General features: G+C 53.7%; 1 protein-coding gene across 4 annotated transcripts; it reads right to left on the bottom strand.

Annotated features, from left to right (window-relative positions):
* Positions 1 to 5287: 5287 nt before the first annotated feature.
* On the bottom strand, positions 5288 to 27390 carry DHCR7 (7-dehydrocholesterol reductase). 4 transcript variants are annotated; one of them, XM_027089876.1, is made up of 9 exons: positions 27293 to 27390; positions 22158 to 22287; positions 19708 to 19805; positions 18910 to 19132; positions 17367 to 17457; positions 16395 to 16608; positions 14403 to 14607; positions 14104 to 14235; positions 5288 to 6571 (listed from the first exon to the last, which is right to left on the bottom strand). In XM_027089876.1, the coding sequence occupies exons 2-9, from the start codon at positions 22182 to 22184 to the stop codon at positions 6251 to 6253; spliced, it is 1311 nt and encodes a 436-aa protein (XP_026945677.1). In that variant the 5' UTR covers positions 22185 to 22287; positions 27293 to 27390; the 3' UTR covers positions 5288 to 6250. The 4 variants fall into 4 exon arrangements, with proteins under 4 accessions (XP_026945677.1, XP_026945676.1, XP_026945674.1 ...); XM_027089875.1 differs by lacking the exon at positions 5288 to 6571 and adding an exon at positions 9904 to 11131 and having other exon boundaries at positions 22172 to 22287; XM_027089873.1 differs by lacking the exon at positions 5288 to 6571 and adding an exon at positions 9904 to 11131.
* Positions 27391 to 27594: the final 204 nt, after the last annotated feature.

Raw genomic sequence — 27594 nt, forward strand, 5'->3', positions numbered from 1 at the left:
CCTCTTCCTATTAAAAGAAGATTTCAGGGATTTCCCTGGTGGTCCAGTGGTTAGGGCTCTGTACTTCCACTGCAGGGGGCACGGGGTCCATCCCTGGTTGTAGAACTAAGATCCTGCATGTGGCGCGGCGTGGCCAAAAACAGATTTCAAAAGCCTCTAATTAAACAGTGAAAGTGGGACTTCCCTGGTGGCGCAGTGCTTAAGTATCCACCTGCCAATGCAGGGGACACGGGTTTAGATCCCTGGTCCAGGAAGATCCCACATGCCAGAAAGCAACTAAGCCCGTGAGCCACAACTACTGAGCCTGCAATCTAGAGCCCGCGAGCCACAACTACTGAAGCCCGCGTGCTTAGAGCCCGTGCTCCACAACAAGAGAAGCCACTGCAATGAGAAGCCCGCGCACCGCAACGAAGAGTAGCCCCCGCTCACCGCAACTAAAGAAAGCCCGCGTGCAGCAAAGAAGACCCAACACAGCCAAAAATAAATAAAAAATAAACAAAATAAATAAATCAAAAAAAATAACAGCGAAAGCATCTAGGCCAAACCAGAGCTACTGAAACAAAGAGCTGAATGCACATGACGGACAAGACAACCCACTAACGACTTCCCCAACCCCGTCCACTGGGGAAAGGCAGTTCTGTACAGCTGAGCTACCCGGACCACTGAAACCTCAGGAACGCGACGATTTTAAACACGTGAGACTCTCAAGGAAATGACGAACCTCTCTGCCTGCTTCACCAAGAGTGCTGGGTGTGGGATGACCTTGTCTTGGTGGCCTGCGGCCATCATGATGCAGAACAAGTGCGCTGTGCTGTGACACAGCTGTGACCTCAGGGCTCTGTCCCTGATATCAGGGTCAGCCTGCCAGGGCCCGGCACGTCCTCTGGTTTTTATTACCTCCTTTCTACTTTTGCTATATCCACTCTCACACTTGTTTTGGCGCATGGGGTCCTCCAGGAATCAGTCCTGCTGCTGAGACCCAGGCCCCAGCCAGAACACTGAGGCCTTCCCCTTGGATGGGAAGCCTCGGGCACCGGAGGAGAGTTGACCATTGGGCAGAGCTGCCCTCAGCCCTGGGCAGGGAAGGTCCAGGCTGGAGGAGAGCCCACATGTCCTGGCCTGGACAAGGCAGGGACAGAAGCGATGGAGTTCTCCTCTGTGGGCAGAACATGTAGCACCTTCATTGAAACGATGGAAAAAAAAAAAAAGGGACTTCCCTTGTGGTCCAGTGGTTAAGATTCTGCGCTCCCAATGCAGGGGGCGTGGGTTCGATCCCTGGTCGGAGAACTGAGATCCCACATGCCACGCTAACAAGAGGTGACGGGGACTCCTGGATCCCATCCACTCGGAGCACCACGGCATTGCCTCTGCCAGTCATGCCAACCTGGGGACCCCGATGGGGTAGTTAAACTGTAACAGACTTGCTTCCCTGGGTCCAGAACCAAGATTCTAACACCATCTCCATGAACGCCTCCGAACGGCCGCCTGGACGCACAGGTCCATCTGGTAGGGTCGGGTGAGGGGGGAGCGAGTGGCTGCAGGGGATGGACTTGACGTGTATGTGCGTGGTGAATGCTGCTCACAATTTAGCCCCTGGGCTTTGTGACTTTGTACAGATAATGAAGTTCCTGCCCTTATGGGCACACCGGGAGGACTTTGACATTCGCTGCCCTTGTGTAACGGGATGGAGATGCAGGTGTTTCTGGTTCCTGGGACAGCTGCCCTGCCCCCGCCACATCGGTCACCCACTCCTAGAGGTAACCGTCCTCTGTCTCCTGGTGCCATCGTGCAGCTGGCCTGACCTTGGAATTCCGAGAGTGTTTGCTCCTGGGTCCGGCTTCCTCCGCTCACCAGCGTGCACAGGAGTCTCCCGTGCGCTGTAGCCCCCGCGGCGGGGGGTTTGCCGTGTGCTGTACCTTGGTCACCCACTCTACTGTGGACTGACTTTCGGGTTCTTTCACTGTTTATGAGCAATGCCGCTGTGAACACTCTTATGAGTACAGACGCTTTGTCCCTGGCAGTCCAACCCGGCCAAGGGGAGCTGCGTCCAGGGGACGCTACCAGACTCTTTCCCCCAAGGGGCCGTTCTAACCTGCACCCCCATCCCAGGGGCGGAAGTGCCAGGGGCTGCACACTCACCAACAGGTGGGCTTCTGAGCCCTTTCACCTTTGCCATCCAGGGGGAAGTGGTTTCATCTGCATTTTCCTGACGACTAAAGATGCTGAGCACATTTTCATATAGTTATGGGTCATTTTGTTTAAGTCTCTTCCTCGATACAAATCAGCTTGCCAATCACCGTCTTAGTGATTTGTAGGAGTCCCTTATATATTCTGTCCATGAGTCCTCCAGTGGGAGGAGCATCGTTGCAAATACCTTTTCCCTCCTTGTGAATTGCCTTTTCACTCTCTGAAGGCTCCCTTTTGATGAAAAGAAGCTCTTTTTCTTTTTTTTAATATCTTTATTGGAGTATAATTGCTTTACAATGGTGTGTTAGTTTCTGCTGTATCACAAAGTGAATCAGTTACACATATACATATGTTCCCATATCTCTTCCCTCTTGCGTCTCCCTCCCTCCCACCCTGCCCATCCCACCCCTCTAGGTGGTCAGAAAGCACCGAGCTGATTTCCCTGTGCTATGCGGCTGCTTCCCACTAGCTATCTATTTTACGTTTGGTAGTGTATATATGTCCATGCCTCTCTCTCACTTTGTCACAGCTTACCCTTCCCCCTCCCCGTGTCCTCAAGTCCGTTCTCTAGTAGGTCTGTGTCTTTATTCCTGTCTTGCCCATAGGTTCTTCATGACCTTTTTTTTTTTAGATTCCATATATATGTGTTAGCATACGGTATTTGTTTTTCTCTTTCTGACTTATTTCACTCTGTATGACAGACTCTAGGTCCATCCACCTCGCTACAAATAACACAATTTCGTTTCTTTTTATGGCTGAGTAATATTAAAAGAAGCTCTTAATTTCACTGAAATCCAGTTTCTTTTCTTTTTTTGTGGTTAGTGCTTCACTGTCCTTTTTTTTCCTATTTCTATATTTTTTAAAAATTTATTTTATTGAAGTATAGTTGATTTACAATGTCGTATAATTTCTGCTGTACAGCAAAGTGGTTCAGTTATACATATATATGCATTCCTTTTTATATTCTTTTCCATTATGGTTTATCACAGGATATTGAATATAGTTCCTTATGCTATACAGTAGGACCTTATTGTTTCACTGTCCTTTTTAAGAAATCTTTGCCTAACCAAGATGATTCTCTTTTATTTTTAAAGAAGATTTTATTGGTTTACCTTTTACATCTCAGTTTTGTTTTGTTTTGTATGATGTGAGCTGGAGTCAAGATTCATTTTTCTCCATTTGGGTATTCATCTGACCCAAAAGTCTGCATTTATTAATTCTTAATTTAAAATTTTTTTATTGATAATGGCCTGTTTGTGCCTTCAAACGGTGGAAGAGTAAGACGTGGAGATCACCCTCCTCCCCACAAATACGTCCAAACTACATCTACGTGTGGAACAACTCCTACAGAACACCTACTGAACGCTGGCAGAAGACCTCAGGCTTCCCAAAAGACGCCCTCAGGTGACCTACATGCAGAGGCGGGGCCGATACAAAGCTGAACCCCGGGAGCTGTGCGAACAGAGAAGAGAAAGGGAAATCTCTCCCAGCAGCCTCAGGAGCAGCGGATTAAAGCTCCACAATCAACTTGATGTACCTGCATCTGTGGAATACCTGAACAGACAACAAATCATCCCAAAATTGAGGGGGTGGACTTTGGGAGCAACTGTACACTTGGGGTTTGCTTTCTGCATCTAATTTGTTTCTGGTTTTATGTTTATCTTAGTTTAGTATTTAGAGCTTATTATCATTGGTAGATTTGTTTATTCATTTGGTTGCTGTCTTCCTTCTTTTTTAATATATGTAGATATATATATATATATTTTTTCCTTTTTCTCCTCTTGTTAGTGTGTATGTGTATGTGTTTCTTTGTGTGATTTTGTCTGTATAGCTTTGCTTTTGCCATTTGTCCTAGGGTTCTGACTGTCCATCTTTTGTGTTTTGTTTTTTGGGTTTTTTTAGTATAGTTTTTAGCGCTTGTTAGCATTGGAGGATTTGGTTTTTGGTTTGTTTGCTCTCTTCTTTCTTTCTCTCTTTCTTTTTTTTTTAATTACTTTTTTATTTTTAATAATTTTTTTCTATTTTAATAACTTTATTTTATTCATTTATTTATTTTTCTTTCTTTTTCTCCCTTTTCTTCTGAGCCGTGTGGCTGACAGTGTCTTGGTGCTCCGGCCGGGTGTCAGGCCTGAGCCTCTGAGGTGGGAGAGCCAAGTTCAGGACATTGGTCCACAAGAGACCTCCAGGCTCCATGTAATATCAAACAGTGAAAGCTCTCCCAGAGAACTCCATCTCAAGGCTAAAACCCAGCTCCACTCAACGACCAGCAAGCTACAGTGCTGGACACCCTAGGCCAAACAACTAGCAAGACAGGAACGCAACCCCACCCATTAACAGAGAGGCTGCCTAAAATCATACTAAGTTCAGAGACACCCCAAAACACACGAATGGACGTGGTCCTGCCCACCAGAAAGACAAGATCCAGTCTCATCCACCAGAATACAGGCACCAGTCCCCTCCACCAGGAATCCTACACAACCCACTGAACCAACCTTACCCACTGGGAGCAGACACCAAAAAACAACGGGAGCTATGAACCTGCAGCCTGTGAAATGGAGACCACAAACACAGTAAGTTAAGCAAAATGAGAAGACAGAGAAATACATAGCAGATGAAGGAGCAAAGTAAAAACCCACCAGACCAAACAAATGAAAAAGAAATAGGCAGTCTACCTGAAAAAGAATTCAGAGTAATGATAGTAAAGATGATCCAAACTCTTGGAAATAGAATGGGGAAACTACAGAGACATTTAACAAGGAACTAGAAGAACTAAAGAGCAAACAAACAATGATGAACAACACAATAAATGAAATTAAAAATTCTCTAGAAGAAATCAATAGCAGAATAACTGAGGCAGAAAAAATGAATAAGTGATCTGGAAGATAAAATAGTGGAAATAACGACTGCAGAGCAGAATAAAGAAAAAAGAATGAAAAGAATTGAGGACAATCTCAGCGATTGTGGCGCGCGGGTTCCAGAGCACGTAGGCTCTGTGGTTTGCGGCACACGGGCTCTAGTTGAGGCGCGCAAGCTCAGTAGGTGTGGCACGCAGGCTTAGTCGCCCCGCAGCATGCGGGATCATAGTTCCTTGACCAGGAATGGAACCTGTGTCCCCTGCATTGCAAGGCAGGTTCTTCACCACTAGACCACCAGTGAAGTCCCCAGCCTCCCATGTTCTTAGCTGAACCTGCCATATTCTCATCCTCGTCTTTGCATCAAGTTCATCAAGCAACGGGTGTTGAGAACAACCTAGGTGCTGGGCCAGAAAGCAGAGCCAGGCAGGAGCTACACACCACGAGGAGCCCTGGACCTCAGTGGGAAGGTGCAGCCTGGGGAAGCGGACGAGGCCCACGCTCTTGCCTCTAAGTGGAACTCTGCCACCCATCAGACATGCCACCGTCTGTGAGGCACCCCTCTCCAGGGACTTTTGCAAGTTCCTTTATTGTCAAGTAACCTATGGCAGGCAGCCTCTGAGATGCACCCCTGGCTGTTGGTAGCCCCTGTGTAGCCCCCTCCCGTGTTGAAAGGTGCTGACTTGTGTAACCAATGGAATAGCTCAGAAGTGGGGGAGCAGGACTTGCGAGGTTCGGCATGAAGGACGTCGTGTGTCTGGGATCACCCACCGTGGGGGCCGCCGTGTTGTGTGGATGTTCCAGCAGCCTGTGGAGAGGCCCACGTGGTGAGCAGCTGAGGCCTCCAGCCAACAGCCGGCACCAGTTGCCAAATACATGAGGAGCTGCCTTGGGAGAAAGTCCTCCAGCCTCGGCCGAGCCTTCGGGTGATGCCGCCTTAGCCAACGCCTTGCCTGCAACACCACGAGAGACGCTGAGCCAGGACCCCCGGCTAAGCCGCCTCTGGGTGCCTAAACCTCAGAAACTGCATGAGATGATGTTTATTGTTGGTTTAAGCCACTCAGTTTAGGGGTCACTCATAACGTGGCGACAGATAATACATAACCCTGGGGATGACTTGATGACCCATGAGTGGGTCGCAACCCAAAGTCCTTGAAAGCACTGGTGGAAAGCTTGCCTCTGGCCCGGCCCTGCTTCAAGACACAGGCTTTCTAGTTATTTAACAAGTAGAGCAAGAGGAGATGAAGCTCTAGGGGAGGTGGTAATGAGCACAGACTCTGGCGCCAGAGGGAGTTTGAGGTCCAGCTCCGCAACGTATCAGCATGGAACCCTGGGCAGGTCCCACGGTCCATCTGTGCCTCGGTTTCACCACCTATAAAATGGGGGTGATGACGATAGTATTTAGTAGCTGGGTTATTGTGAGGGTCAGAGAGTATATGTAAGGTTCTCACAGCGGTGGTGGGTGCACAGTAGAAGCTGGAAGAGTCAGCTGCTGACACGGGGCAGACGGCGTTCTGGGGCTGCGGATACATCTGGGAACAAAATAATCAGAAATTTACCCTCACTGATCTTGTGTTCTTGGGGGGGAGACAGATGAGCAAGATAAATTGGTAACTTATAATCTGTAACTGGAGAGTAGGGTCTATGAAGAAAAGCCAAGCAGAGTCCTGGGATGCGTGTGTGAGGAAGGCTTCCCTGTGAAGGTGATATTTAAGCCACGCTAGGAGGTTGTTGAGGGACCAGACGGATGCCAAGGGGAAGAGTGTTCCAGGCAAAGGAAACAGCCTGTGCAAAAGCCCTGCGGTGGAAGAGTCCTGGGGCCTTGGAGGGCCAGCGAGGCGGCCGGCATGGCTGTCGCTGGGCAAATGTGGGAGAAGGAGCGAGGCAAACCTTAGGTTCTGGAAATGACGTTGATGTTTATTGTGAGTGACAGGAGGCCTTGAGGAGTTCCGAGCAGAGCGGTGACATGCTCTGACTCTCACACCTTAACAGGACAAGTCTGACTGTTGTGCTGTGCTAAGAACAGGCTGGGGCCGAGAGGCCAGAGGCCACGAAACCAGTGCTGGGGCTCCTCTTGCTGTCGAGACAGGGCGGGGCTGGGACAGGCTCAGCACAGAGACGGTAGGGAGTGGTCGGATGCCGGATGCCTTCTGCAGGAGAGCCTGCAGGAGTACAGGCCGGTTGGGTGAGAGAGGGATAATTCCACGTGCGGGTCTGGACTTGCCATCACCTGAGAGCAACTTCTGGGGGAGACGTGGGAGTTGCTGATCCGTGAAGTTTTGAGAAGGCTTTAAGACCCTAACCAGGTGAGCTTCCCTGGTTACCTGCCTCTCACCGAGAGCTCTCTTCACATCCCTGTTTGTCCAGGTGAGTGAGCTGGCCCTACACCAATCTCCAAGGCCTGCCTGTATTCCCAGGACAAGGAACTGGCAGCATGAGCAGGTCTGTGTGTGGGTCACCGGTGGACAGCCACACGTGGGGCCCTGAATTTCTGGCGCCCACTGAAGCCGTCCCGTCCCTGCCTCCTAATCACGTCTGCCCACGTGACACTCCAGGGCATGCTTTCGACATCTTTCCCAGTAGATGTGGAGATCTGAGTCTGGTGAGGGGCAGAGTGTGGCTGTGCAGTGTGAGAACGACCTGCCCCTTCTAGAAAGGAAGCGTGCGGGGTGGACTTACATCTTGATTTTGCTCATTGTATTCAACTCAGCCTCTCACCCAGAGAACCTGGCTGGGCCACTGCCTGGCCTGCCTTCTCATGATCGAAACAACACCCACATCCAGGTAGGAGAGCGCCAAGAACTGGAGGAACACCCCGAGGCCTCTGTCCCTCCTGGGATAGCTCTCCCTGAAGATAGCAGTGAAGCCAAGCCCATCGCCGTGGGCAGCGCATCTCCGGTGTGGACCATCCTTTCCCCCCACCACCTACGCCAACCTCACCATGCACAAAGGTGGAGCTCCGGGCTCCCCAGTGCTTGCCCGGAGAGGGGGCACCGGGTTTCATCCACATGCAGAGGAGGTGAGGGAGGGCAGATAAACCTACCCTATGGCACGGGGCGCCCTGCCTCACTGTGTTAGCTGAGCACGCGGAACAAAACAGGTCAAAGCGCAGCCCAGCTCCAAGACGCTAACACGCGAACGAAACTTGGCAAACTGAGGGGCAGATCCAAGGTTCAAACCCAGAGCTGTCCCAGGAAATCTGGCTGAGGAACCTCACACAAGGCAAGAAGACAATCATCGCCCTTAGTTTTCAAACAAGGACAACAAAGCACAGAGAGGGAAATTGCCTGGCCGTGGTCACACAGCTGTTGAATAGGGAAGCCAGGGTCTGCGCTCACAGCCACCACCCTCCAGCCTCCTTAAAACGAATTCACACCGTGACTGGGAGGAAACGGCGGGGCCCACCGTACTCAGCGCCATCCCGTGGGAGTTCACTGCTCCGGCCTTGGTACTCAAACCACTTGTGTGGCTGGTGACAATACAAACACCTGGGACCCCCTTTGGCCCATGAGCTCCACGGGCAGGGGTGGGGCACCAGCATTGGAAAATCACGGCTCTTAAGTCGGCCCAGGTGGGCCCCAAGCTCCGATCCCCTCCTGGCTGTTCAGGAGGCCGCCTGTCTTTGCTCAACCAGCTGTAGACTGAGCAGGGGAGGCATTGCCCTGCACTGGCCCTCCCTGCCTAGGGAGCGGGGCCCCCAGCACACTCCAGTCCTCGGTTCCTCCAGGTGTGAAGCAAGCCTAGCACCGCCATCTTTGTGGCTTCTCCGCTCTCTTGTGGGGGGCAGGCGGCCAGACTGGAATTTCTTCCTTTGGCAAACGGAATGGATTCTCACACCCAGCACAAGAGTGGCCCCAACAGAGGGCCAACGGTGGGGAAAGTGTGGAGCCCTCCCCTGAATCCCGTGATCGGTACCCAAAGCTCTGAGGCAGGACCCAAGCATCTGACCCAAAGTTCCCCGGGCATCGCCTCTACACACCAGAAATCGAGCCCTTGTCTATGTCCAGGCCCCACTGGGAGACAAACCACAAAGAAGTCTGAACAGGGAAAGTTTAAAACAGGCACATCTACTTCGTCGTGCTTCGCAGATAATCACGCTTTTTACAGACTGAAGGTTTCTGGTGACCCTGCATCCAGCAAGTCTACCGGTGCCACTTTTCCAATAGCATTTGCTCACTTTGCGTCTCTGTGTCACATCCTGGCATTTCTGGCAGTACTTCAAACTTTTCTTTCTGTTTGTTAACGGTGATCTGTGATCAGTGACCTGGGATGTTACCATGGTCACCGTTTTGGCATTTTTTAGCAATAAAGCTTTTTAGAATCAAGGTGTATACACTGTCTTTTAAGACAATGCTATTTCATACTTAGAAGAGTACAGAATCGTGTAAACCCAACTTTTCTCCGCGCTGGGAAGCCAAAACACTTGTGTGATTCGCTTTATTGTGATAATCGCTTTATTGGGGAGGTCTGGAACCAAACCTGCAATACGTCCCAGATACACCTGAATAAAGAATTATTAACTCGACTAGGGCATAACGTCTAAAGAGAGCTGTCGAGAATACCTGTGGGGACTTCCCTGGTGGCGCAGTCGTTAAGAGTCCACCTGCCAATGCAGGGGACATGGGTTTGAGCCCTGGTCCGGGAAGATCCCACGTGTCACGGAGCAACTAAGCCCGTGCGCCACAACTACCGAGCCTGCGCTCTAGAGCCCACAAGCCACCACTACTGAAGCCCGTGCGCCTAGAACCCGTGCTCCGCAACAAGAGAAGCCACTGCGGTGAGAAGCCCGTGCACTGCAATGAAGAGTAGCCCCCACTCGCCGCAACTAGAGAAAGCCTGCGCGCAGCAATGAAGACCCAACACAGCCAAAGATAAGTAAGTAAATTAAAAAAAAAAAAAAACCAGAATACCTACGGGTCAAGGAGTGTGCCCAAGGTAAGAAAACACGTGAAGGGTGTCCCGTCCCCGAGGCTGGGGTTCAGGTCTCCTTGGGGAAGGCTTGGGTGAGGCCCCCGGATGGTGTGGCCAAGTTCTCTGGGTTGCCTGAGCCAAGTCTGTACAAGAGCCAGAACCAGAAGATGCCCCTACTCATGCTGCATCCCTTAGCGCCCTCTACAGACAAATGTAACGAGGTGCACGGGCGAAGGAGAGAAGTCTGAAGGGCACAGCTCACTACCGCAGAGCAGGTGATGCAGGGCTGCACCTGGGGCTGAGAGGCCGTCAATTGATAACTGCCACAGCTTACGTGTCCACTTCTACTTTATTTAGCAAGAGTAAGGGCAGGACTGACCACGGGGGCTGGAAGACATCCCGTTCAGTGTCGGACTCCTGCTGTCTGGGCAGCGGGCGGCTCAGACCCCAGAGAAGAAACAGCGTCATCTGCGAGCCAGCCAGGTCATCCTCCCACCCTGGGGACACTGCACGGAGAAAGCTGGTCACTTCTGCTGGCGAGAAGGCAGTCGGGGTAAGCCCCCGGAATTCCACTCAGGACAAGTGCCGGGCTGTTTGCATCTTACAGGTGAGGACGCAGAGGCTCCTGGAGTGCGGCGCAGAGATCCTGCTGCCCCAGCGGACCTGACTCCAGCTCTCCTCCCTGCCCCGCTGGGGGCTCCTCCCGGGGCGGCCCTTTAGAAGATTCCGGGCAGCAGGCGGTAAGGCACGGCGGCCGTGTAGCGCTCCCAGTCGCGGCCGTACTTGTTAGCGCAGCGGTGCTCGTCCCGCAGGCAGCGGTGGGTAAGCAGGATGGCCATGTAGATGATGTAGAAGTAGGGCAGGAGGTGGCCGCCGCCGCAGGCCAGGCAGTACGCCAGGCTGCCCATCAGGTCGCCGGTGTAGTTGAAGTGGCGGGCCACGCCCCAGAAGCCGGACACCAGCAGCTTGCTGTGGTGCTTCTGCTCGTCGGCCGACGTGAAGGAGCACTCGATGACCCTGGGCTTCCTGCCCCAGATCAGGCAGCGCCCGTCCGTGCGGCGGAAAAGGTCCTTCTGATGGTTGGCCATCCGGAAGATGTAGTAGCCCAGCAGGCCCAGCAGCAGGACGCCCAGGGAGTAGCGGGTGGGCAGCTGCACGGGGTGGTACACCAGGTACAGACCCTGCAGGGCGAGCGGGAGAGGTCAGCGGGCTGAGCGGGACAGCAGGCTCGGGAGCACGGCCTGGGTTCAAAGCCCTGCTGCGCACCTGACCGGCTGCCCCCGTGCCCTGCCTCGGTTTCCTCTCCTGTAAATAGAAGCACCCGCCCCGGAGGGTTGCCGTGGGATCAGACAGGTAACTATGCAAATCTGCACGTCCACCTACCTACCCACCTAGCTGCCTTCCTATCTATCTGTCTATCTACACGTACATACATACACATGTGTATCATATATAGTATACATATTATATAACAATATTACAAGCATTATTTGAATATAATATTGTGATGGTTAATTTAATGTGTCACATTGGCTAGGCCACGGGACCCAGACACTTGGTCAAACGTTAGTTGTTACGAAGGTTTTTTGTTTTTTGTTTTTTTTGCGGTACGCGGGCCTCTCACCGCTGTGGCCTCTCCCGTTGCGGAGCACAGGCTCTGGACGCGCAGGCTCAGCGGCCACGGCTCACGGGCCCAGCCGCTCCGCGGCATGTGGGATCCTCCCGGACCGGGGCACGAACCCGCATCCCCTGCATCGGCAGGCAGACTCCCAACCACTGCGCCACCAGGCAAGCCCCGCGAAGGTATGTTTTAGATGGGATTAATGTTTCCAATTAGACTGAATGAAGCGGACCACCCTCCGCAATGCAGGTGGGCCTCGTCTAATCGGCGGAAGGCCCTAAGAATGAAAGAATCCCTGGAATAAGAGCGAATTCCACCAGCGGACGGCCTGCAGACCCAGCTGCAGTACCAACTCTTCCCTGGACCTCCAGCCTGCTGGCTGCCCTGAAGATTCTGCACTTGAACGCACCAGAGTCACATAATCAAATAAACACACATACACGTGTGTGTGTGTGTGTGTGTGTGTGTGTGTGTGTGTGTGTGTGAGCTACTGCTAATGCTTTGCGTGCTTGGAAAATGGTGTTCACAAAATCAGGGAACCAGTGAGCCTGCAACCAGCTAAGCAGAGGAATGAGTCCAGAGGGTCCGTCCAGAGGATCCAGCGTGGGGACCAGAGTCCAGAACTTGTGGCCCCCAGCCCAGGGCTCTCTCCCCTCAGGCCTGCTCACTCTGCTGTGATTTTCCTCCTCTCCCAGTGATCCTGTTTCACGCTGCTGCACAGGGTAGTCAGCCAGGTACCACGGGCCCCGTCATCATCGCCTGCAGGACTGGCTGCAACCACTCACCACCTGCCCGCGCACATCCGGGCCAGCCGACAAGGTCTGTTAGCATTGGTCCTCTCCACTCCTGCACGTCCTGTTTAAGGCAGGCCACCGCTAACCACTCAAGTGCCCTAGAACCTGCTCTTTCCCCACCGCCACACCTCTTCATACCTGCTCACAGAACGGGCAGGTGGGCATCTGGCCAGGCCTCTGAAGCAGCCACCCTACACAGGAGCCCGCGTGCCATGCAGAGGAAAGCAGGGCTGTCCTCTGTGAGCTGGGAGGGGTGCGGGGGGGGTTCACGATGAGGCCTCTCCCCTATTCCCCAGCAGCCTCAGAACACGGCGGGTGCAGGAACGCGGATGCCCAGCCCTAACAGAGGTGATGTCCGCCCTACTTTTTCAGAGATGCTCAGGGACGAGTTCAAGGCCCCCTCCCGCGGCTGGCAGCCCTACAGAGGTGCAAACCCAGGTCCCTCAGGCTCCCCAGTCAGGCTTTCTACCCTCGGCTCTGCAGCGTGTGCTGAGGCTCTCCTGGGGACCCGGCCTGATTCATTACTCGTGGGAACTCTTCCCGGAGCCTGTGCCCCCCAACCCCCAGCATCCTCTTCTCGCCTGGAACACTCCCCTCTTGTAGGCCTCCCACCCGGTGCTGGCCTCTGATCCTCCAGCCTCCAACTGGGCAAGGCTTCCTGCCACCCCCACGTCCTGTGTCCCAGCCACGCTGAACTGTCTTGTGCCTTAAATGTCCCCCTCGGCCCTCCCCCCCACCCTGATGTATTCCCCACTCCGCCTTTCTGGAATGTTCTTACCCTCAGACTCATCATTCTACTCTCAGCCTGGCTCTGACCCCCACCTGCTGGCTGGGGGCTCCTCCTTGGCCCTCTCTCAGGGGTCAGCACCCCACTTCCTGTCCAGCTCTCCCTCCCCGCACTGGACTGCCTGTGTCAGGAACTTTCCCTCCCAGCTGTGAGCTCCGAGAGCGCAGGGCCCCCTGCATCTCCTCCACTCTTGCGTGTACATACTCAAAGCTTAAATGCAAATGACGGAAGGAAAGAAGGCCTCTCATCCTTTCAGCCTTGAGATTTGAACACACATGAATACAAATACCCACCTCCATCCACCCAGATCCCCCAAAGCATTACTTTTGACCCAAAGTTTACTCCGTATCATCTTCTTCTCTCAGTCTATGGGCTGAGCTGTGTCCCCCAGTCCTGACACCCAGCATCCCAGAATGTGACTGTCTTTGGAGTTGCCTGTCTTTCTTTCAAGAGGTGAGGAAGGTAAAATGTGGCCACTAGGGTGGGTCCTGATCCCACAGGACTGGTGTTCTTATAAGAGGAGGTCAGGACACAGACACACACAGAGGGACGATCCTGTGAGGACACAGGGAGGAGACGGCCGTCTACACGCCGAGGAGAGAGGCCTCAGGAGGACCAGCCCTGCCCACACCTGGGTCTCGGATTCCAGCCTCCAGACGGGGAGACAATGAACCCTGTTGTTTAAGCCGCCTGGTCCGTGGCATTTGTTACAGTGGCCTGTGCTGACTCGTACACTAAGCCTTCTCTTCTTCCTAAAACAGGGGAGCAGCCTCCCTTCTCCAGGTTCTGGCGCCACCCCACACCCCCCAAAAAAACACACACTTGGGTGACAACAAGGCTCGGCACGTGTCTGCTCCGAGGGCAGCGCTGGGGGTGCCCGGGGACCTTACAGCTCAGTGTGCTGCTGTGCTGGGCATGCGTCACAGGGGGCTCCCTGCCCCTGCTTCTCACCTGCAACGTGTAGAGGTACGGCAGCCAGACGCAGTCCCCCCAGCCCAGGTACCACCCAAAGTGGTCGTGGCAGATGTCAATGGTTTTCAGGTACCAGGTTTCGTTCCAAAAGAAGTCCAGCACATAGATGGCCTGCAACACAGGAGCGGCCGTGTACTGACCAGAGACACATGGGAGGGGGGCCGACCCCCACGTAAAGGCGGCAGATTACGGTCTTTTGAAAACCATCTGGCTTTCAGGCTTCCCCAGCGCCCACCGGGTGTCAGAGCTCCCACGCCCCTGGGCCACAGAGAGGCTACCTGCAGGACGTTGACCAAGACCATGGAGTTGGTCACGTGGCCGTGGAGCTCCTGCTGCTTGGCTGCGAAGGACAGGTTGATGAGGGTCCAGGCGACGATCCCGGGGCGTCCATTGAAGAAGAGCTTGAAGTCAAACCACTCCCCGATTCGGGGGTTAAACTCAACGCCCATCATGTAGTTGTAAAGGAAATTGCCTGTGAATTTGCTTTAAAATACAAAGAACAGATGCGTGTCGTCCACGAGCGCATCTCACAAGTGGCCTACGCGGCTGGCACGGACACAGGTGCCCAGCCCAGCCTGGGTACGGCAGGCCCAAGAGAGACGACCTGGGGGGAGACCTGCCGTGAACTGCGGGGATGCGGCAGGCAGAGGTCGCGTCAGCCTCCCGCCCTCCCCGCAGACTCAGAGCTTCACTCCACGTTCACCTCTGGCCCTTGAGTTGCTTGCTCTGTTCCAGGGAAGGTGGGGCGATTGTATCTGTGCACCTCCCTTGGGCCAGCGCCCAGGGTCCTCCCTCCCCACTCCAGGCTCCCTGGAGGCACAGCACAGGTGAGCTGCCCAACTGGCTCGACTGGACAGAGATTTTATTCTGAAAGACTCACAGGGCATTCGGGTCTCCCGTGGGCAAGTGGAGTTATACGTGATGCCGAGGTAGATGTGGAAGAAAGCGTGCTGCTCAGAGCCGGGCGCCTGGCTCCAGGGCCCACACCCATCCCTTGCTGGGCAAGTTGAATGTTTCGTTACCTTGGTTACCTGACCTATAGCCCTCTCCAGGAGCGATCAGAGAATCAGCCATAGTAACCCGTGTGGAGACCTTCATTAAGTATAACTTGCTGTACATACACAGGGATCTCTGTGCTAGTCAGAGAAACATATTTTCGTGTCCATTTCCCTCAGGTAGGGTAAGTAGAAAGAAGCCAAATATCCAAAGTCTACAATAGGGGATGTGACTATAAAGCAGAGAAAACGACCTCCGTGAGTCCTAGAAGACCAGCCTCACTATTTGATAAAAAACTCACACAAGCTCAAAGTCCCACCAACCAAACACATTTCCTAAGAGTTTAGGTGTAACAGTCAAAGGAAACATACTTTATTTTCATTTGGACCCCCAAACTAAAATGTGAGCACCCCGAGAATAAGAATCTTGTTTACACCTAAAGCCCCACTGCCTACACCTGTCTACAGGAGGAACCCAACAAACATCTCTTGAGGAATGGACGGATGGAAGGAGGTGGGGAGGGAGGGATGGGGGGATAAGTGGATGGATGGATGAATGGGCTGGATGAATGGGTGCGTGGGTGAATGGCTGGATACAGGGAGACAGGAAGGGAGGGAGGGAGGGAGGGGTGGAGGAAGGGATGGGGAATGGGTAGGTGGTTGGATGGGGAGATGGAGGGATGAATGGATGGGTGGATGGGTGCATGGGTAGGTGGATGGATGGATGAGTTGGATGGGTGGATGGATGGACAGATGGGTGGATGGGTGGGTGGATGAATGGACGAAGAACTGGATAGATGGAGAGATGAAGGAGAGATGGATGCATGGTTGATAACTACCCAACCCAGGGCCCCATGAGAATGGACACCCATCAGCAAGGCTCTCCCTGGGAAGTTCTTACATTAAAGCCACTGAGAAAACAGGACTCCTCACTAAGACTGTTTCAGGCCACACTGACGTTCCAGAAAAAGAGGTGATGGACTGTCTTTGCCACCCAACCAGAATATGCCTTTTCCACCCCCCTGCTCCCTGACAGCCCTACACGACACAGCTCGGCCACCAGAGATGGACTCGGCCGTCTTCAACTGCATCCTCCCTAAGGCAGGAGAAGCCACCCAGACATTTGGAAAGGATGCTTCCCAGAGTCCATCAGGTTCCCTTAAGCTCCTCCTTCAAGGATTCTCAATCCTCAGGGCTCTGCAACCTCCCAGCCCAAGGTAACAGAAAAAGGCACCTGCTCTCCATCTTGGGCTCGACCGGCCGCTGAGGACGTACCAGTCTCGGGCATCGGTGGGGAAGAAGTAGCCCTTGATCATGGCGAAGGTGGAGACGGCGTAGCCCAGAATGTTGGCACACCAGAGCAGCGGGATCCAGTTGTCAAAGATGATGGTGGGAGAGAAGCAGGCGAGGAGGTAGGAATTAAGAAACCAGAGGAGATGCGTGATGAGCCAGGCTTGCAGGCCGTTGATCTCATACTTGTTGACGATTCCTGCGGAGGGAAGAGGGAAGATTGGAGGCGTTCCCCCAGCTGCAACAGCTCCTGGCTCCGGCCCTGCGCCGCCTTTCTGGGCCTCAGCTGCCGGGGTCCCCAGACCCCAGGCTTGACAGCCAGTCAGCTGCTGCTGCCATTCGGGCCCCTAGGGTCAAAATGCCTGCGGCACACCTCACGCTGTGAGCTGGGGACTAACCGCTCCTGCTTGCCGAGTTCCTGGAAGGGTGAGAGGGTGCAGAACGTCTGGAACCAGCCAGAGGCTGAGTCACCAGCCTGCAGTTTGCCGGAGGCTGGGGCTGAGCTACAGCAGAAGCGGACGAGCGTCCCCTAGGGTACCTGGCGGGGGACCCAGCAGCCTCCCTGAGGGGCCAGGTGCTCTCTGTGTGCTGGGGTGGGGTCTCAGTGACTGCGGGGAATGAACGGGCCAGGCAGCCCCAAGGACCCCTTAACAAAAGCCCCGTCCCACCAGGTGCCCCTGGGGGACTCGAAGCGTCGCCGCCGGGGAGAAGCTCCATGAGCCCGGCTACACAGCCAGCGTGGGGCAGGGCGCATTCCGTTCCGACTGAGAAGGTGACTTCCCACCTCGAATCTGGGGCGGTCCCGGGGTGTGGAAATTCCCAAGCAAAGTTTTTACTTTGTCCGGGGGCAGCCTTTGGGATGGCAGCTGCGCGGGGGCGGGGCTGGGGGGAGGCCCCGTGAGATGAAGGGAGGGCAGAGCTGCCACAGGTGGGCAGCAGGGGCGGGGCCCAGCTCACCTGCAGGAGTCATGGCGCCCTCCTGAACGCCCCCCACGTAGCCCGGCAGAAACTTGTGGCAGAAGTCAGGAAGCAGCACGTACAGAAGCACCTGAGACACAGAGAGTGTCCGCTGAATCCCCTGTGAGCCGGGGGCCGCTGTGCCTCGGCACAGCCTTGCTTTGTTGACTGAGATGCTAAACGGGGAGGCGCCGAAGGAAGGGGAGCGAGCCTACTCATAGCCAGGTATTTCTTCCAGGAGAGTCTATAGCGCCGGGAGCTCTGGCTGCAGGCTGACTGCGGGCTTTGAAGGGGGCCCTGAACAGGAGACTCATCACTACTCAGAGCGCCCAAGCCGCCTCCCCACGGGACTCGGCCACTCCCCTCGGGAGAACCCACTAGTTCACATTCTGGACGACTCGCCCTTTGAAAGTGTTCGCCGAAAGTGTTCAGTGCGCTCCCAAGCTCGTGCAGCCCTCCCCAATGTCTAATTAGAGAACAGTTTCACCCCCTCCAAAGGGAACCCCACACCCACAAGCAGCCACTCCCCTCGGCCCCCGCCCACCAGCCCCTGACAACCACTAACCCACTCTCTGTCCCTATGCATTTGCCCATCCTGGACTTTTCACATAAACAGAATCAGACAGGATGTATCCCTTTGTTGCTAATTTCTTTCACTGAGCATCGTGTTCTGAAGGTCCGTCCACGCTGTAGCCTGTGTCAGACCTTCATTCCTTTTTACAGCAGAACACCATGCCACCACGTGGATGGATCACATCGTGTGTGTCCATAACTGTCGATGGACACGTGGGCTGTTCCTGCCTTTAGGCTACTGTGCCTCTCGCTGCTCTGAATCACTTTTTACCCAAAGGGACCAAGAGACCTGAAATGAGAGGGAATCTGAAGCTCGAAAGCTGGGAATGTGGGGAGAAACAGCTAGTAGTGGTCAAAGTCTTCCTTTAGAACAGGAAACCCCAGGGCGGGGAGGCGGTGGCATCTCACAGCACCGTTTCCCTGGAAACCTCCTGGGTTCAGATAATAAAACACCACCTGCTCACCAAGTTCATGGTGCAGACAGCCTTCTGATGAACTCCTTCTGGTTGGGAGGCCAGTGGGGTCACAGCAGAGCCAAGGCTGTCCTTGGACAGGTCTGTGCAACCACCTGCTGGGGACACAGCCTTGGCTTTGCTGAGACTGAGAGCGGCCCTTTAGGATAAGCTCCCCATTGTGCGTGGGGCTTCCCTGGTGGGCCACGCCCTCACGCTTTGCCACGGGGTCCTGCTTCCTGCTCGGCAGGTCCCCGCAGGGCTGGGCACAGCCCTGAACCTTGAGGAGGCTCCGCGGAAAGCGAGTCAGACACTGAAATGCCACCAGGTGCCCTTGATCTGAAGACAGAGCTAAGTCCCTCGGGCTGCAGGTGATTCCCTGCTGGGTCCCGGGAATGAGGACGCCAGTGTGAGCCAGGACTCCACCCCTGACAAGGGGCCAGGACTGTCCCGGCAGGAGGGGACGCTCTGCAGAGGCGGAGCCCCGCCCATGGTGGCCGGCGGCCGGGAGGGCTGACCTGGAACGTGACCCATGCCACGTAGATCTGGGCCGCTTTCATCGTCACAGGTGGCGTCTTGGCCCAGATGTCTGAGAGTCGAGCCTGCCCGGTGGCGATGTCCACCAAGGGGGCCGTCAGGGAGCAGCTGTACTGGTCGCAGGCCATGATGAAATAGTACACGATGAAGGGTGCAAACAGCAGCAGGAAGGTGACGCTTGCCAGGGAAAACCAGTCCACCTCCCTGTGGGGCGGACGGACAGTAGGAGGTCACGTGGCGCCCTCCCGACCCTCCGACCCGACGCACGGGATGCTCTGCTCCACGTGCAAACCCGCCAGCGCTTCCCAAGAGAAGGCTGTCAGCTTGCAGCGCAAAGGCCCCCACTGCCTGGGGAAGGCACCCCACCTGCATGCTCCACTGTAAGCAGTCTGAAGGCCGACAGACCCGTGGGCACCCCCAGAAAGCCCAGGGCCCAGGGCACGAAAGGCAGAAGGCCTTTCACAACCCAGGTGGCCAGAGGCTTCCCGTTCTGGGCCATGGGGGACATTCACCAAGTCCCCAGCACTCTATGGCTCGACAACCATGACCCCCATGCGCTGCACAGTGAGGGCGGTACAAGGGCACCAGCTGTCCTTGGAATCAGTTTTTAGTTTCTTCTTCTTGTAATTCCTCACTCTCTAAAAGGGGAAACTGCTACTAATGATAGTCTTGCTGATAAAAAGAATTTTTTAAATAGGTTCATGAAATCCCAAAGGCTGGCAACCTCTCACTGAGATTCCACTTTACTTTCTAGCTGGGAAGATGGGTGAGAGCCTTACCAGGCACGGCCCCACTGCCCGTGGGTCGCGGCCTTGCTGACGCTGCCAGGACTCTTGGTTTTGGGATCGTTGGACTGTGACTTTGCAGCCATTGGGCCCTGAGGGAAGGAGACACTGCGCTCAGATCGTCCCGTGACAAACGGACACTGCACCTCCCACTGTTCACAGGCCCCACAGGGCTGGCCTCCTTCATTCACCTATTCTTTATCTTGTCCTAGATGGGAGATTCCAGGCAGGGAAGAGATCAGTGCATCTTAGACTCACTCCTGGAACCCGCAATAACCTCCCACATGGCCCTACTTCTGCTCTTGCCTGTCTCCATTCATTTTCCAACGACAGCAGAACATCCTTCTTACTACGTGAACCCAGACACCCGTGGCTCAGAACCCTCCCACAATGTGCTCCTTCCTCCCCTCTTCCCCACTCTCCCTTCATACCCTCTGCTCCAGGCACAAGGAGGTCTCTACCAATCCTTTTTTTTAAAATTTTATTTATTTATCTGTTATAAGCAGGTTCTTATTAGTTATCTACTTTATACATATTAGTGTATACGTGTGAATCCCAATCTCCCAGTTCATCACACCACCACCACTACCCCCACCACCCCTGCCACTTTCCCCCCTTAGTGTCTGTACGTTTGTTCTCTACATCTGTGCCTCTACTGCTGCCTTGCAAACCGGTTCATCTGTACCATTTTTCTAGATTTCCCTATCAATCCTTAAATGTGGTTTATCTTGTTCATGACACCCGCTACTTTCAGCTTAGAAGGTCTCCTCATTCAGGTCTCCTATAAAATGTCCCCTCCTCAGTATATGACTTTTTATTTTTCCTGGAGTTAATGGTTGCCTCCCTTTTTCCATTTTCTAAGGTTCCCATGCATCTATCACTAACTTTTTTTTCTGAATGCTCTAACAGAGCTATCATATATATTAATAATTTTTCTACATACTCCCAACACAATTTATCATTTCCATTCCTCTCTCCCACCCATAGCCACTCATCTTGTACCAACATACAAGCCAACCAGTGGTCATAATATGGGGGAAGCAGTGACGTCTCCACGTCTAGAACAAGTTCACAATTGTCAAGGTTCCAAATATCAGGCATTAAAAAAAAGATGATCTTAAAAGCTTTCAGAAAAAATCCAGGATGAAGAGTCACGCCAGCAGCAGGCTGGATTCTAGAAAACAAGGGTGGAAAACTCAAAATTCTGACGGAAACTTATTTCAACCTACAGTTCTATTCCCAGGTTAACTATTATTCAGAGAAGACACAGGATCCAAGAAAGCTGCTAAAGAAATGCCCAGTGAAAGGACAAGAGGAAGTCCCAAGAGAACGGCTGTGCAGTGGACCAGACAGTAACCGGTCCACACCGGCACAAGACGAACGGCTACAGGGGTGAGGAGGAAAGGAAATGACACATTTTGTTGTGTTCGAGTGTGTAGAACAATCATTGATATGTACGATGGCTCTGTTAAAACATGCAGGAAAAAAATTAGTGATAGATACACAGAAACCTGAGTGTATGGAAAAAGGGAGGCGACCATTGACTCCAGAAAGATTAAAAAGCCATACAAAGGGGGAAAAACACCCAAACCATATGATAGTACATTACTTAGCTTAACAGCAAATAATAATAACTTTGCCAGAACCATGTAAACTCTGATGACTGACTGACTACTAGATGTATAGAAGGAAACGTGTAAAGCTGGGAGCGCTGAAAGGAAATGGTTTAGAGAGAAGCAGGTGAAAACCACACAAAAGTAGCTAAGGGAATGAAAAGTATTCTCTTCTGGGAAGTGAGGCTATGAGATGAGTCACGGAACTGTTCACTTTATATATAAGCCTCTTAACACTGATTTTATTCTAAATGGGAACATGAATTACTTTAATACAACTGTGTATTCATTTACAATTTTTCAGTAATGAAAACTGCAGCCACATAAGTTAATTTACACAGGTTAGTTTGTGGAGCATCTGCGATGTTCAAGGCAGGCTGAAGAGTTCTTTATAGGCGGGGACCACCCATCTTTACAGCCCCAAAACACAGAACACCGAGCCTGGTACATAGCAGCTACTCTGATCTAACGTGCTGGAAAGTTGCAAAAGGGCCAGAAATGTACAGGCTGAGAACGAAATGTGGAAAGCCGAAAGGAAGAAGCGTATCTTCTAGGGATTAAAACAAGCCCAGATAATTATTCTGAGCTTATAATAGCGTTCATTCACCCCTCTGTCATAAGCACTGAATTTTTAATAAAGGTGTAAGTAACATCCTTGGCAGGAGATGGCTGAAAATAGGGCACAGGGTGGCATTCTGGATGTAATTTATTGTTTTGCTAAGAGTCAGACGAGAATTGATACCAGGAGCTGAGGGACAAGCTGCCTCTACTTCTCCAAAGCTGAAAAGTCCCTGCCTTTGCCCAGGAGCAGCAGTGCTGAGATGGGCTTACCTCCAACCTCTTACCAAGCGGTTTCATGGCAGAACGCAGGTTTTCCTTCTCGAACTGCCCCCTTTCAAGTCGCTAGATTCCCACGCTCCACAAGGCCCGCTTGATCCTTTTCAACCCGCTGAACAAAGTCCTGCAGGGGACACGAAGAGACTCAGGGGAACAAAGGGAGATAAGGACCCAGATGGTATTTTCTCGAGGCCCGCCGCTGGGACCAAGTGAAAGGCGCAAGCTCAGCGCCTAGGGGTTCTAAAGCACAAGAGGCCCCCACGGGTGGGGATCCCCCAGGAGAAGGCAATCTCATCACGCAGCTTCTCTGCCTGGCACCCACGCCGTCTGCCGAAGAGTAAGCACTGATCAACAACGGGCAGAGCTGGATGGAGGGCTTCAGGGAGGAGTTGTCTTGCAGATGAGCCTTAACACGGCAGACACAGAGCTGGTGAACAGCAACGAGCCGAAGCTGGCTTCTTTGCAGACTCACGCCAGGCAGCGCACGTGCCTCTGAACCGTTTCTACAAGCCATTTGTGCCAGTGACCCGGATCACGCCCCGCTAGAGCCTGCACGTTCCCACCGCACGTTCTAGGAGCCAGTGAGCTCCCAAGAATACAGGGCACCGCTGACAGTAATCTGGGCTCGGAGGCTGGTTCTCAGCAGACGCACTGGACCTGGGACCTTCCTGAGTGTCTTGGGGCATCAAAGCCCCCCCCCCCCCCCCCACACACACACACGAGGTTCTGCGCTTGTTGTTAAAGCTGGATAAAGGAGGTTTCGTGTCCACACCCGGGAAGGAGCCAGGGAAATGCCGGGGGGCACCCTGGTCAGCTCCCTGGGCCGGATTTTGAGTTCCACAGGCCAAAGATAAAGGGATGTTTCTCCTGAGGGTTTGGGATGATGTAGTGTGAGTGCCTGACAGTAAGCGTCCATTTCAAAAGCCATCCACCTTGAATAAACACATAGCCACCAGCAGAACCACCAGATAAGGACCAAGGCGTCCCCCAAGCCACGAAGGGCCCTCACTCAGGAAGTCCGGGGTAACCTAGTGACTGACAGCTCGAGTGACTGCGCTGCTCCCTTCCCACACCCTAATTCCTGTTCCTATGCTTTAAATTCACCAATAAAGAGTGACCCCGTGAAGCCCTAGACACCCCGCCCTCAGGCCCTCATAAAGGCAGAGCCCAGCCCCACACCCGCACCCTCTTTCTACCTACAATCTGGCTGCGTGTACCCACAGGACCCGTGAGCAATAAATCTCGTTCCTCAACGTTCCATGACGGTTTTGGCTGAAGGCGTCCTGCAATCATGGTGAGAACCTCAAGGGCCAGTCTGGCCACTACATGGCCCCGGCGGGGGAGACGTCTGTGGGCTCCTCACAGCAAAGCAGTCCAGGTGAGTGCCTCCAATGTTCTATAGCTGAGAATATCACCATCGACAGCCCGGGGTGCACACAACAGAAGGCTTAAGCCCCGTGGCAGTTCTTTCGGCATCTCGAGGGTTTGGTATTTGGAGACGCGTCGGAGACCCAGGACCGTGGCAGGGACGGGATGGCATGGTGAACCCCCAGGAGGCCCAGATGTCACCCTCAAGGCTGCAAGTTCTCTGCTGGCTTGGTTTCCTCATCCGCAAAGTAACTTACTGTCGGGTAAATGAGGTCACGGGGCCAAGTGCTCAGAGCCCCACCCAAGCCCCATCAGAGTCCGCCCCAGAGAGTCGGCTACTGCCGACACCGCCACCAGCACCGCCCAGGCCTCAGGAAGGCTCAGTGGGGCTCACACAGGGCATCGGGGTGACGTTTGGCCTGTCAGAGGTCTAAGGGGGATGCACCTGCAAGGCCCGACCCCAGAGAGTTCTGTTACCCACTGCACAGCTCATCACTCCTCAACGTACTGGTTTAAAACAACAATCTAGCAGGACTTCCCTGGCGGTCCAGCGGTTAGGACTCCGTGCTTTCACTGCAAGGGCACAGGTTCAATCCCCAGTCGGGGAACTAAGATCCCACAAGCTGAGGGGTGCGGTCAAAACAAAACAAACGGTCTTTCGTCCTTTGTTCCTGTGGGTTGGGAACCTGGGAAGGCTGGCTAAGTAGCTATGGCCTGGGGTGTCCCGGAGCGGCGGCTCATCACGTGCTCGCTCGGTGTGGGCTAGCTTGGGCTTCCTCCCAGCATGGCGGACTCAAGGCAGTGGGAGGGGGTGCCCGAGCTGCCTTTTCTGCCCCGCGTCAGCCCAGCACATTCATCTGGCTACACTGAGTCACAAGCCCACTAGCTTTCAAGGGGAGGGGAAGCAGGCTCTGACTCCTGATGGGGAAGCCGCAGGGTATTAAAAGAACGTGAGATCCTGGATGATACAACCTATCATAGGTGACGACTATTTACTGAGCATCTACCAAGCTCCAAGCACCCATCAGCTCATAGAATTCCCACCCCAATCCTGGAGAGTTGCCATCATTAGGCCCATTTTACAGATGAGGGGGTTGAGGCGAGGAAAGCGGAACAAGTTGTTAGCACAGACCTACAGGGATAGAGCTGGGTCTGCGTGCACGCCACCCTCTGTGACACACTTGGGAGACTGTGGAGTAAAATTCAGAGTAGTGATGACAAGAGCCAACCTCTCTGAGTCCTGCATCAGGTACTATCCTAACATACATACAGAAACATTTAGTTGGAATGTTATCGGAACAGCAGGGGTTCTGTTTTGGAAATTTGTTAGTCCAAGGAGTGGTAGACACTGAAAATTACAGACATGCCCCAACTTGGACTTAAAGGAATGATACAATTCAGAACCGGTGAGGGTTGGGCAGCTGCTCTCCTGGTGGGAGAACAATTTCAGAGGCCAGGTAGACCTTCAGGTTGACCCAGCATTTACTTGTACGAATTTATCCTGGGACACACACAGATGGCTGTGTAAACCCACAGGTGAGAGAAACACTGACACACCGGTGCAGGGGAATACTCAGCAACTGTTAAAAAGAATGAGCTTAACGTGGCAGAAAGTTCCCTGGTATGTTACAGCACAAGGGCAAGCCGCAAGACGGTCTATCACTAAAAAACTATTCAAAAAGCCGTATACCCAAACCCTCAGTAGTGTGGGACATCCACGTGGGCTTTCCCCCCCACCGCCCCGTCTTTTCCTAGTTTGTCTAGTGGACACTTGTATAATAAAATAATTTAACAACGATGAAATGAGTTGTTGGTACAGCTCTTGGAGTTCTTAGAGCACAATTCTGGGAACATCTGTGGCTCTCTCCGGGGTCAGGGAGGTCATCTGCTCTCAAGGCATAGGGGAGTGATTTCGGGGGTCATTCTTGGGTTTACCTGCAGCTTTTTTGCATCCCCCCCCCCCAGCCCTCTGCCGATGGTCACTCCCTCAACTGGCGCATGCAATTCACAAGCCCCAATTGACAAATGCAGAGGCTGCTCTCGGCACTGGACAGCTCTGGCCTGGCTTCTCTGGGGAGGGTTGAGGTCCTGGCTGGGGCATGGCAACCCGCTCCTGGGGCGCTTCTGAGGCCTCCAGAAATACATGTGAGCCCTGGAAGGAAATTCCAGAAACGATGACCTCTGATTCGAAAGGGTAAACTGCAGCTTTGACTGCAGGTACAGGGTTTCTGTTTTTTGAAAGTTGCAAAATATACACTCACTGTAACACCATCGCTGCAACAGAAGTTTGAAAGTCAGACAACAAATCCCCTCAATCCAGCCCCTGGGGTCACTGAATTTTGCTGTGTATTCTCCGGATTGTCTCACGAGCTACTTGTCACACGATACACACCCACCCTCCCTCCTTTTTCTCCCCCAAAATTCGTTTACCTCTAAATTCTGTTGTAAGTTTGCTTCTTCACTTTCTCTGATCTTAGCAGCTTTCTACTAGGTAGATCTTCTACATAAATAGGTAGATCTGCTGCATAAATCTGCCACTTTTTTTTTTTAGCAGCAGTAGTTACATAAAAGGATTTTGTGGGAAGTTTTCCAAGAATTAATTGTGCATGGTTGTTTCTGCCTGGCAAACCGTCCTGGTTTTTGAGTGGCGAGTGTCCTGCAGGTGGGGTAACTCCATCCTCCTCAGGCCTGTTCCTGCCGCCTTCCTGGGGACCTTCAAGGTGCCTGGGGCTGCTCAACCACCACCTGGCCTCTGCAAACCCCAAGCTTCTCAGCTTCTCATCCCCACCCCCACCCCCCTACTAAATGCAGGCATTGCCGACGGGGCTCTTCCCCCCAAACCAAAGTCATGTAGCCGGTATCTCTGGGTTTGAACCCCGGCTCTGCCGCTAAGTACACGACTCTACACGTCACTTCACCTCTCGGGAGCCTCAGTCTCCTCATCTGTAAGATGAGGGCGATGCCAAGTACACAGGTTGTTCTGAGAATTAAGGTCAAAGCACCCAGCCCAGTGCCGGACACTCAGGAAACACCCAGTAAATAACAGGTCTCACACACCATTTTTGATAAACACGATTCCTCATTTCCAACTTTCCTGTCTCCTTTCTTTACCTTTTGTCGGGAATCTCACCAGAGCAATCCCTACCCTTAAAACCCTTTTTCATAAAATTATAAAATGTCCAAGAAAGAGGCAATACATCATTATTTAAGTTAGTCGGGAAAGCTGGAAAAGAAAAGAGGGAGCGTTTGGTCTTTTGTGAGCACTCCCTGCCCTGCCCGCCGTGCATCGACCCCCCCCCCCCCCCCCCCCCATTAATCTATTCCTAGTAAAGCAATTCAGAGTCTCCTGCTACCTGCTCCCACCTTCTCGGTGAGCAAAGACAAATTATCCGCGTTTCCTCAACAGAAAACTGCATCCGCTCACGCGGGGCACCCGAGGAAGGAACCGGCCCACCCGGCGCAGGAAGCACCCACCTGGCTCCGCCCCGGCTCCTCCGGGATCTCCCGACCACCGGGGGACGGAGCATCTCCGAAAGGCCGTCTTCGGGTGGCCAACCTGCGCCCCTAGATCTCCGGCCTCTGCTCACCTGCACGCACGCACCCCTGCCCACCTGAGCACGCATCTCCTCCTCGCCAGAGCACTAGCCCCCCTCCACGCTCCTGCGCGCACCCATCCCACCCCTGACCTGCGCACGCCCCCGGACCTGCTCGCCCCCCGCTCCCCTGCGCGCGTCTCACACTTGCGCAGCTGGCCCGCTTACCTGAGCGCCAGTCTCCGCGCCCGGCTCCCCACCCGCTCCTACTCGCGCGCTCCAGGCCGGTCGTCCCAAGATGTGGCGTAATGGCAGATGACCAATCGGAGACGGGCCCTGTGAGGCCCGGCGCTGTCGCGCCCCGCGATTGGCCGCGGCGCCTCGCCCCACCCCCTGGGCTGACTCCGGGCCACCGCGCGCTCCATTCTGCAGCCGCTGGGCGCGAGATTGACAGCTGAGGACCAGTCCCGCGCACAGCCTCCCTAAGGGCCGGGGAGCCCCGCCCAGGCTGGGGGCTGGGGAGGGGGGGG

Source organism: Aethalodelphis obliquidens, unplaced genomic scaffold (assembly GCF_003676395.1).
Source record: "Aethalodelphis obliquidens isolate GAN/ISIS:26980383/991018 unplaced genomic scaffold, ASM367639v1 scaffold69, whole genome shotgun sequence".
Taxonomy (NCBI): domain Eukaryota; kingdom Metazoa; phylum Chordata; class Mammalia; order Artiodactyla; family Delphinidae; genus Aethalodelphis; species Aethalodelphis obliquidens.

Excerpts from the sequence above, each read along its gene's own strand:
- DHCR7 (XM_027089873.1), bottom strand. The coding sequence starts at position 22,184 with ATGAAACCGCTTGGTAAGAGGTTGGAG. Across the intron at positions 14,608-16,394 it reads CCCACCGATGCCCGAGACTG|CAAATTCACAGGCAATTTCC; the intron begins GTACGTCCTCAG and ends TGTATTTTAAAG. Across the intron at positions 11,132-14,103 it reads CGTACCTCTACACGTTGCAG|GGTCTGTACCTGGTGTACCA; the intron begins GTGAGAAGCAGG and ends CTCGCCCTGCAG.